Source organism: Varroa destructor, unplaced genomic scaffold (genome assembly GCF_002443255.2).
Source record: "Varroa destructor unplaced genomic scaffold, Vdes_3.0 BEIS01000001.1, whole genome shotgun sequence".
Classification (NCBI taxonomy): domain Eukaryota; kingdom Metazoa; phylum Arthropoda; class Arachnida; order Mesostigmata; family Varroidae; genus Varroa; species Varroa destructor.
Genome location: NW_019211454.1, coordinates 42860228 through 42871074, shown reverse-complemented (window position 1 = coordinate 42871074; position 10847 = coordinate 42860228). Strand labels below are relative to the sequence as shown.

Below are 10847 nucleotides of genomic sequence, written 5' to 3'. Positions count from 1 at the left end.
TATATATATAGAAGTGGTGCCAACTTACTCTGTCAGGACATAACATTTACCAAGAGGGCAAATCGTGGACCGTTACCACCCCCGTTTACACGTACCGATGCAAAAGTTCTACTTTATCAATGGTGCTGAACTAAGCTTTTAGGAGACGTTCCGTGGGTACGGTAAGAAAAGGCAGTGTCATGAACTGCTACGACTCTAGAGGAGGAAATAAATCAGTTGATTTACGTCTCGTCTAAGTAGGTATGACACACTAGGCAATAGTTGTCGCTGCTTATTACATAATGATCTATAAACGTGGCTAAGCGAAATACGTAAATCCGAAGAGAAACTAAGTGCTATTTAAGATCGTTCACATTCAGTCAGGGAGAAGTATGAGCATACATGGTACATGGTAGGTGCACCTATGCTATTATAAATGTATTCGATTATAAGGTGCAATTACTAAAGGTGCGTGGAAAGTAACGAGTAAGTAATCGAAAACCGACTCATTTCAATTTGCTCTATTTCAACTATTTAGGTATAGATATTTGTATTTGATTGCAAATAAGTATTTACAAAAAAAAAACTCTGAATATTTCAGCTGTGTCCCCGCCGCAATCGGCTCCAAATACTTCATCAGGTAGGACGTGCTGCCCTTCTGTTATATATATTTATATGCATTAATTTATCGTGCAATTTCTTTCAGATTGCATGTGACAATTAACAGCGTTAGCATCGTACATCCGAGAAGCCAGCAATTGGCCTTTACAATATCTGAGTTGGTATCTATGCAGATAAGCAACATTAAAGTTAAATCTGTACGTAATATCAGATGCCGAGCTCGAACGGGAGTGGGAAATTTTGGGCGTCCTCGGTCCGTTGGCAGCAAGCAAAAGGTCTGCCGCTCTCATGCTGGTCATAAATTTTATGCCCAGGTGAGTATGCCGTAGGTAAAGCGTTTTTCTCAATAATAAAATATTTTTGTGTGCGCAGCTAACGTTCCATCGACATTTCGTAATGAAATTATGATTTAAGAATTCTTATTTAAAACATTTTATTTCTTCTTCTTCTTCTTCTTCTTCCAGACTATATTTTCACCGTAATCAAGGAAATAACCACTATTTAAGAAAAAAAACCAATATGGGTTTTCCTTAAATTGTTTCTTCGATTTTCATGGCTTTCCGTCAACCGGTTCCCAGGGTTCATGAAGAAAATCCAATTTCTGTATTATGACCAGTGAAACTAGAGTATCTTTTTTAGACAAAATAAGCTCTTTATTTGGCGTCTAATTTTTTTGGATTGTATTTCTACGCAGGATAGTGCACTCCTGCACAGCCATGTTACGGGCCTTTATTCCAATGGTTAACAAGTGTCAACTGGATGAAACACCGCGACAGTTTTTTGTGAAAGAACAAAGCCACTTGACTGCCTTACGACTCCTAAACGATCTCAGAAAGTAGGCATTTCCTCTGTTACAGAAAAAAATAACTGAAGTTATGATGAATACGGTGACTGTAGTAATAAAAATATAATTCGGAAATTTTCTAATACTAACAGGCTTAAGCTGGATTGTCGATCGTTGGATAAATCGCTAGAGAACTTGATGGCTTTGCAAGAGTATGTCACAATCGATGCTCCCATCACCGCAAAAGAGGTGAGGATCTCTTTGTTTTGGAAAAATTATTTAAGAATTCATAATATTTTAGTGGTGTTGAATCTCCAAATAGACCGTCTCGTCGATTTCTACGGGCCTCCCGAAGTTCAGTTTATTAAAATAAACGAACATTTCCATGATGATTGGCCACTGACTGCTCCTAGGAAACCTCAGGGCCTGTTTACGTCATCGTATATATATATACAGGGCACGATCGAGCATTAGATGCGCAAAGACGTATGTTGTTTAACTTAACCTTTCATGCCATTTTTCTTCTGTAGGCTGTATGCGGGCATGTTGTTCGGCTGTCATTCTGTGTAGCAGAGTTGCAGGAATGGCTTTCGCGTTTAGCAAATGAGATTCCCATCGACTGGGAAGCCGTAACTAGCCACACATTGAGTTGTTTCCGTAATGAAATACAAAACGGCTTTCCCTACCGGGCACAAAGTAGCCCTTCGTCCGATCCCTCAGAACTAATAGTTCGATTGACTGATTTTCAAATCACCAGGCTTATTGGTACGTACTTAATTATATGACCGTTCTGTCTTATCTTAATGATGATGCTGATAGTTGATGAGAGGGAAAAATAATTATGTTTCCTTTTTCATTTATGGCTGTGATCGCGTTCTGGACATATGTTCCAGTATATTAGTTAGTTAATCGTAATAAAACGTGCCGTGTCCTAAAAGCGGCGTAAAGACTAGTTGTAACCGTATAACAAGGAAGTGATGCTTTTCAATAGATTTTACAGCAAATGTTGTTTGTTCACAATGTAAGGTGCGGGAGGATTCGGGATGACTCAGAAAGCCACCATTGGCGATATCGAAATTATCATAAAGTTTGTTCCAGCAAGCAAGGTTAGTGTGGACATATGAATATTCTACCAATTCGAAAATTAAATTCAACCGTTCTGGAGGCCGAACGAAGTAAAGCCTTAATGGTTCATTTTTGTGGTAAAAAAGACGATCTTTTTCATTTATTCTACCAAAGGTAGGCGTTCCAAGGTTTGCCTGCATCGACAAAGTAGTAGCATGTGTAGTGAACCATCCATGCTTGGTCAACATCTTTGCATGTTTTGCTGTACAAGACGCCTTCGTTACGTGTATGGAGTACGTGCGCGGCGTAGACCTTCATAAGGTGCTCAAGGTTTCAAAAGTGTTTCCTCGTGATGTTTTGCAATTAGTGGCCGCTCAGCTAGGACTTGCCATTCAGCATCTACATTTCAAAGGTTTTATTCATCGTGATGTTAAGGTGTGCGCAGTGTTTTTACATTGAAGCTTTCTAAGATATTTCTCAATAAGTATGAAATTCTGCTACTACTGCGTGATTCGTGCGTTCAGTGAGCTGGCTAATGTTTAGTTGTCGTGAAACATTGTCTATTTATTTACTAGCCTTCAAACGCAGTAATTATGCCTGATTGCCGAGTTAAACTGATCGATTTCGACACTGCTAAGCTATGCGAAGGCCGATACGTAAGCCTGACTGCCTATTGGCGTAATACTGCTCGCGAAATTGGAGATAGGGAGCATGCCGGAACGTTACACTTTTACGCACCTGAGGCAGTTAAAAAGGAACCGTACGGGAGGGCCATAGATTGGTACGTATCTCTTCGAGTCGTGCGTGTGTGATCGTCAAACGTCTTATCCGTAGATCTAATGGTGTGCGGAAATTCAGACTCGGGACTTGATTTAGGTGCCAAATTGGCAATAATATAGTCTGGAAATAACGGCTATTTTTCCGCATACCTAGTTTCGTACACCTGGTTATTAAAATTGAGTCCCAAGTTCTATATAACTCTAACTATATATGGATAAAGTTCTAACTTCCACAGGCCGATGTCACGGCGTCAATGCAAAAATGCGTAGTTATTTTTCTGGTAACATTTGGTCCACTAGGTGGGCTCTCGGAGTGACCGTGTTCCAGCTGGCAAACGGATGGATACCCTTTCGTAAGACGAGAGTGGTTCGTCAGCTCCGAGACAAGATTTGTCAGGGTCTGCTGAAATGGAACCCTGTAGCTCATCTGCTACCGGAAGACAAGGCCCTTATATCAAGCCTTCTTCACCGCAACCCACAGGGTACCGCTCTTTCGGCCAGCAAGCATCCATCATAGGTGATGTGGGTGATACGTGCTTTCATTGCCACAATTTGCAGTAAAACCAATTGCTAGAAAAAACATCGGAAAAGCGTTATCAGGATTAGTCGGTTTAATGTTGATTGCTAGCTCGCAAAATCTATCTGCACAGTAGATCAATAGCATGAATAGACAAATCCTAGATAGCGAAATGCATCGTTTGAAAGTACTGCGAAAACCTAGTAAACTATACCTAAAAAATTCTCTTCGACCTATCGAAACGATCTTTGACGAAACGGCCCTGCATATTGCAGCCCGCCTGTGCAGCCGAAACTACGCTGATTTTCAAAGCCACGTTTCATTCAAGGGTATCAACTGGCAACACTTAGAAAGAGGTGATCTCAGAATCGACTTCCCAACTGTGAAAAAGTGTATGGCACCTTCGAAAGATTATTTAGGCCAGTACTCGCCAGTCACCTCACCCGAGGCAGAAAAAAGGAAACAAAAATTGTTTAGCGTTGAAGTTTTCAAGGTTAGTAACATTTATTTTATAATTTTATAATTTTATTTATTTTTTTATATATTTAATAATTTTATAATCCAATTTAGTTTATACAATAGCAATATTAGCTTTAACCTTTCTGAAAATGTCTAGGAGATTTTCACCCTACGCACTACAGGCTTCGAACTTATCTTACAGGATTGGCACCGCGATTAGCTTTTTTGAAATGTGATCTGCTTTTAATAAAAATAGCATACGTTCTAATCACGTGGAAGGAAAAGCCCGCGTGGATCCGCTAGGTGAAACTTAGCAATAAAAAGTACGCTTGCGTAATCTTATAGGAGGTGAAAGAGCACTATAAGCTGTATACCTTCACAACGAGACGCTTCCAGGAGTGCATTCAAAAGCATAGAGCTGGTATAGTCGTCGAAGCAGAAGACCTCTTCGAAGAGCCCGAACTTCTCACAAGCCCTTCTCTTCAGCTTGCGACCTCTGCTGCTGAAACATGTCAGGTAATTTTCCCTTTCTTGTAAATTTGAAATGCTCGTCAAACCGATCATAGACACAGCAAGAGAACTCAACCGATCCTCAACGAGTTATCGGAAAGAAGGTAGATCCCTAAGGTTAAACCAGTAGCAACTCATTTTCTGTTTACAAATTGTAATTATCAATTAAGGAATTTGTTCTAATGAAGTATCTTTTCCTTACTTTACATGCGAAGGCCATTGATGTTCGCATAATATTATGTGGTAACAGTCCTTTACCTGAGGGGGCTGGCTTCAGCGTCATAAAAGAACCTTGCTTGTCAGGCGCCAAACTTGACATTGTTCATAACGTGACAGCAGGGTCACCCGCACAACAAGCCGGACTTCTTCGCAGTATGTACTCGCGTTTTTCTTTTTTTTTTTTTTGAAAATTTTGAAATAATAATTTCAAAATAAAAAAAAAGGTACCATAGTTACCATAGTTTGCTGAACGATACACGCAATTAAAGCCGTTCCAATAAATATTCAAACTAGTATCATATATATATATAATATATATATAATTTATATATAATATATATTATTTAATAAGTATAAATTTGAGTACAATATATCGTGTTTAGCCCGATCAAACTTTGTAAAATACTCGGGATTCTAGTGGGCTTTAAATTCGTCGCTTCGACCCCCCACATCTTCTAGGCGATATAATTTTAAAATGGAGAGAAGCGCGTTTATCCAACAACAATCGCGAACTACGCCTACAGATCTCATCGCTAGGAACTCTGCGAGCTATGAACTCAAGACGATTCAAGCGACTCTTATACAATTTACCAAGGCTTCAGGTCCAAAGTAAGTGCAAAACTCGTATTTCATTCAAATTTTTGCGATAAGAAAATATAGGAGTGGGGGGCTTGCGCAACTCTTTCGTCATCAAGCTGTGGGCGTTTGTATAGGTTTTATTTACGCGCGGAAACCAACGGTCTCACAGCGGGCTGCTTGCATACATAATGCCTTTTCATTTATGCATCATCCGTTGCAGGCGTTAAAACCAGTTTTCTGCATTTCAGTACGGTCTCTTAATCAGAACGTGGAAGGTAGTTCTTGCCCAAGCGATTTCGGAATTGTCGTTGGCGTAGCACGGTACTGGAGTTCAGCTCAGCCTCAAAACCAAGTTCTGGTAGTCATTCAAACAATGCGTGAAATGGACGCTCATCCCAGGGTAACTATTTTGAGCGATTTCATTTTAGGTTATTACAGCGTCCTATGAGGATTCTACAACGCTATGAAACTTAGTAAAAATGCATTAGTATATCACTAATTACTTCAACCATGCTTCAGATTTTCCCTGGCGATGTAATCACAGAAATATCCTTGAAACCTGTTCCGGAAATAATTACGCCGGAAGTGCTAGATTACTTCCGAACTAAAAAGGATTTTCTTTTGGTAAGTTAATTTTCGGGTGATACATCTGTTGTTAAACGTTTTTGTACATATCAGCAATCCCGTAAATTGCAACCCTGCAATAAAGCGTCACCTTAAGGTGACACATTTGTCGATATTTAATAGAATAAAATTACACAGGCAAGAGAGGAGGGTTAGGCTTGCATGTACAAGCTTTTATATCTAAAAAAATATGTAAAAAACATATCGGAAAATCGTCAATAATATAGCAAACTAAATTACAATGTGGTGTTTTTTAACAGCTTCAGGTGGCACCAGTATCTGGTTTGCGGGTTTTGCGCGGCGGATATGGCTCCAGTGGCGCCGAAGAGGTCGAACGGCTTGAAGACGAACTCTTCAAGAAAATCAAAACGGCCGGGTATGGGACGAAACAATCGTCTTACTTATCGGATTTCAAACTGGAGGAGGCTAGTCGAGGCACTGCGCTTTAAAGCATCAGGTCATGGGGTTGCAAGTTAAGCCAAGAATATGATATAATAAGGATACAAAACTATGCCGGTAGATTATAGTAGACGAACCGATTTTTTAACCATTTAATAAATATGGTACATATGCTATTCCGTGTTAGAAGTACATTTGTATTTTGAGCATTGGCGTTTTGCAGAAGTGAGGCAGCCGCGTTGCAGCTTTGTTGCCATTTTCGTATGACATGTGTGATTTTTGTTTTGAAAAAATTAGCTCGAGTGCATAGACAGGAGGAAGTACTTACGATATAGATACAATACCCTCAATCTTGTAACATAAGATCCCTAGCATCCGGCTAAGAACACATGACCAGGCATTATATAAAAACTACCTGCAATAAAGCCAGAATATTTGCGCTATATTTTAAAGCTCGTGCAGAACTTTTTACAGCCTTAGTAATACACATGTTGCATGTATGTTCATTAATGCGAATCGATTGTGCCTTTCTGAATGGCTGGGCTATCGTTACAATATGACGGGAACTAAAAGCATTTGGTTCTGGCCCATTGGTCCTCCCAAAGCAATCCCAACGGGTTTTAGACAGGTACTTAACGAAAAACGATGAAAAAACAATCAAGATATTCTTGTTGGAATAGAAAGTCATAGAAAGTCTAGAAAGTTATAGGTCAGTGTATCAAAAAGTTGTTGTTACCCCTTGTTAGCTGCCACGTTTTGGGTAGCGCGTGTCTCCACACACTCTATGAAACCCCATAATATACAGAATTTTCAACGTAGAAAGTTTGTTGGAAACTGACAGTGAAATAGGTAAGGCACAATAAGTAAATTCGTACTAGCCAGTATGGCCGGTTTTTTTTTTTCGGTCAGGGATGAGCTGGAACCTAAAGAACTATTTACGCAAACTTATCAAATACTACTTTAAGCGTTTGAGTTACTGCCATAATTACTGCATGCGCTTCGCCAGAGTGTCGGGAGAAAATAGTCTTCATGTGTCTTGCAGTTTTTTTCGATCGGGAGACTTGAGCTTCATGTACAGATGGTTTTTTGAAGATCCATACGGTCTCCTCTAGAGTTGACATCCATCAGTCTATCTACCGCAAATCTCAGTGTGTTACTAATATCAGTAAATTATCTGTTAAACAGCATAGTTTATATCGTGGTTTGTAGATGATGATATAACGCGTGCAATATAGACAATACAGTTAGTACAATATAGATTTAAGCCTGTCGTGTCGTTCAACATTTGAAATCTTGTTAGACCGCACACACGAATATATGTCCCCGTTGGTCTATAGAGCGGATGCCTCCCACCGCTAATATTTCCTTTAGAAGTATACGGTCAGAAATGCGGTAGAGATGATATCAAATAGAATTACAATCTATAGCTACTCCAAATATATTACAGGTAGAGAGTGCAACGGTATTGCTACAATTGAAGGGTGAGCTACTGTCGTGAACTCGTTACAAATTACACGTTTTGGGTTTGGACCCAGCTTCGTACTTGTCGGCGCGCCAGTAAGAATACCTAATAAATATTTTTTTTTAGTATTTTGTGTCGTGGCGTTTTTCTCAACAACCTTCTGATGCTCGGTGGCACTGAACAATTTTGTCTTTGGCGTCTCACTTTGCTGGTAATCAACTATAATTGTCTCAGGAATCTTTGGCCTAATTACTCGCACATACATAATAAACAGGCGCCAAAATATTCAGGTCATATTAGTCTTTAGATTATTGTCCAAACTGATCGATATAAAATGTCTGTGGCATCCGCCCCTTATTGGATACATAATGAGGATCTTGTTGAAAATCAATAGCTTGTTGTATTTCGGAAAGAAATTTCGGATAATATCGTCAACACTTTTAGATGCCAAGTTGCTTAGGACTTCGATTCGCTCAACATGGGTCAGGATGCAGCCTGACGTCCCGCAGGAAACATGTTTCATCCCGTCGGTTTGAATCGTGACCCCTAGATAGGGTAAAATGTAGTAATTAAGGAGCTTGGATTTGTCGTGTTCTTAAGCGGAGCACCGCCCCTGTAGTAAATACTAACGTCCCCTGTAGTAAATACTAACGTGATTTCTTTCAACTTGACGTAAGACAAGATTTGAGAACCAGATAAAGGTCAAAATTGCAATGGCAAGATGAAAAAATAACACTTACGGTTTCCTACGCCTTGCTAAGCTGCTGCGAGTCCTCTATCTTTCACTACAGCGCTGAGTCACTTGATCCATAAGCTTGAAGCTCTTCAGAGACAAGTTCTTTTGGAAACTTAAATTTTCGTTTTGCAAAACATGACCACAAGGTTTGCGAGGCAGTCGCTATTAAGTGATCAGCTATTACCTATAGTCTAAATAACCTATAGTATAAATAGCCTAATACCGATTTCGTGTACTAAAGGTGCACTTGTTCGTCCTTAAGGTCAAAAATATTCGTTAGCTTTAATGCTACTATCCTATAGGGAGTTGCTCTTAGTCAGTTTATTTTGCTGTAGTACTGACCAACCGGACAGGTTCATGGTGTAAGGTCCAGCGAGGTAACATGAAAACCTTAGTGGTAATATTCCTCAAGTCAAGGAGCCAATAACGTAAGTACAACTGAAGAAGGTCACCTTCTAGACTGTAGCTTCAGACGTCCCTGCTCACGTTTCCCCGTATACTGTTGTGTCGATCAGTATTATTCGGTGCGGCTGATCTAGCGATCAGAAAATCAATACCACGATACAGATTTCTCGGTAGTATCATCTCCCATCAAGTCATTTCAATACTGCCATAGTACATGTAACCTATAGTAATTTAGTTGTTTCACATAGATCTTGCAACAATTGCATTTTTGCTCATTGCGTAACGCTATTGTGCATGCACACGTTCGATCTGCATATAGTTCAATATATACCGGTACAGCCCTAATATGTAATTCGGGTTTAACTTCGTCAGGAAAATTTAGGTTAGAAGGTTACCTGCACAACTGAAACCGCTGCTGATCTGTAAATGCTGAGTATTCTACGGTCCAATATTGTTACACGAATGGCGACAAAGATCTTGCATGTAATAGAAGGCCTGTGCAGGTTCGCACAAAGGATATGAGTCCTACTCGAATGTCGATTACTTTTACGTATTGTGACATAATGGACGGATTATTTTTTCGTATTGGACAACGAAAAGGAGTTATGTTGGCGTATGAATAACTAACGTAATAGGTAAATATCTCGCACCATTTTGAATATGTTTGTTTGATTTTTCTACCTACGATAACCAAATTTCATCTCCGAACTTAACTCTATCCACCTTTTTTTAGTTAACCTCTACCAAATATAGGCTGAAAGCTGATTGTGGTCGAAACAGAAATCAAACTTGGGGCAAAACCTGTGAGAGTCGTTCATCCAAAAAAGCTCAGGTATTCCAGCGTTTCTTTTCAGATCGGCGATAAGCCAGTCAAAGGCAATTCCGTGAGCATACTCGTGGTTTTATCATTCTTCACCATTTGTAGTATACGATTATTTATGAGGATATTCGTAAGATCTACAATTACGATATTTCCGTCAGCTGTTTTTATGGGTAGCTCAACATGGTTCCCGAGTGATGTTACTGTCCTCGATCTCTGCAAGGAGAAGATTACTTCGTACATTTTTTATGATGCAAGCTAGATGAGGAAACAGGTTAAGAGACTGGTGATTGAGTGTACTGCATTAAGCCAATATTAAAAAATGTATGTATTTCTTGAGAAAGAGCTCAAGGCGCTGAATAAACTACACCAAAGTTTCGAATACACCTTTCTCGAAACCTCTCGATGGAATCAACTATACAATGTTTCGAAAATAAATATCTTGTATATCCTCATTTTTTTTTATTACAGCTATCGATATTTGTTTGGAAGATATTTGCTACGTTGGAATTTCGGGCTTTTGGGTTTAGCTGAAACCTGCTACGGAAGCTCGGACAAACGAAAGCTTTTCCACGTATCTGTTATTTGGTAACGGAAACAAAATTTAAAAAACGGAACAGTTACTGATTAAAGATTTATTTAAAGCCGTTATATAATAAAATGTAATGAGGCGTTATGATTTTGCAGAGTCTCTATAATATATTCAGTTTAGCGATGTTTTGCTTAAAGCATCTAATTAATGATTCATTATGTAAAATATTTTTTAAGAATAACTTGGAATATATATGATTTTTATTAAGTGAAATCGTTGCTGTCACCCTAATCGCTCAAGTAGATGAATCAACTTGAAAAGTTTACAAATAGGTATTACATGAATCTCTACATATTG

At 39.2% G+C, this 10847-nt stretch overlaps 2 protein-coding genes across 2 annotated transcripts in view; one reads left to right on the top strand and one right to left on the bottom strand.

Moving 5' to 3' along the window:
• The window catches only part of LOC111251491 (uncharacterized), an 8189-nt gene extending 1202 nt beyond the window's left edge, over nucleotides 1–6987 (top strand). Inside the window, exons 2-17 of the mRNA XM_022808121.2 lie at nucleotides 581–619; nucleotides 812–914; nucleotides 1295–1435; nucleotides 1537–1633; nucleotides 1915–2149; nucleotides 2411–2490; nucleotides 2624–2884; nucleotides 3025–3230; nucleotides 3529–3710; nucleotides 4021–4238; nucleotides 4550–4720; nucleotides 4930–5086; nucleotides 5393–5542; nucleotides 5761–5912; nucleotides 6032–6136; nucleotides 6397–6987. Coding sequence (XP_022663856.1) covers nucleotides 581–619; nucleotides 812–914; nucleotides 1295–1435; nucleotides 1537–1633; nucleotides 1915–2149; nucleotides 2411–2490; nucleotides 2624–2884; nucleotides 3025–3230; nucleotides 3529–3710; nucleotides 4021–4238; nucleotides 4550–4720; nucleotides 4930–5086; nucleotides 5393–5542; nucleotides 5761–5912; nucleotides 6032–6136; nucleotides 6397–6585 — 2486 coding nt within the window. The 3' untranslated portion in view covers nucleotides 6586–6987. The remainder of the gene's footprint in view (nucleotides 1–580; nucleotides 620–811; nucleotides 915–1294; nucleotides 1436–1536; nucleotides 1634–1914; nucleotides 2150–2410; nucleotides 2491–2623; nucleotides 2885–3024; nucleotides 3231–3528; nucleotides 3711–4020; nucleotides 4239–4549; nucleotides 4721–4929; nucleotides 5087–5392; nucleotides 5543–5760; nucleotides 5913–6031; nucleotides 6137–6396) is intronic.
• The window catches only part of LOC111243198 (UDP-GalNAc:beta-1,3-N-acetylgalactosaminyltransferase 1-like), a 23567-nt gene continuing 19115 nt past the window's right edge, over nucleotides 6396–10847 (bottom strand). Inside the window, exon 11 of the mRNA XM_086977057.1 lies at nucleotides 6396–10174. The gene's annotated coding sequence lies outside the window, so the exon portion shown is untranslated. The remainder of the gene's footprint in view (nucleotides 10175–10847) is intronic.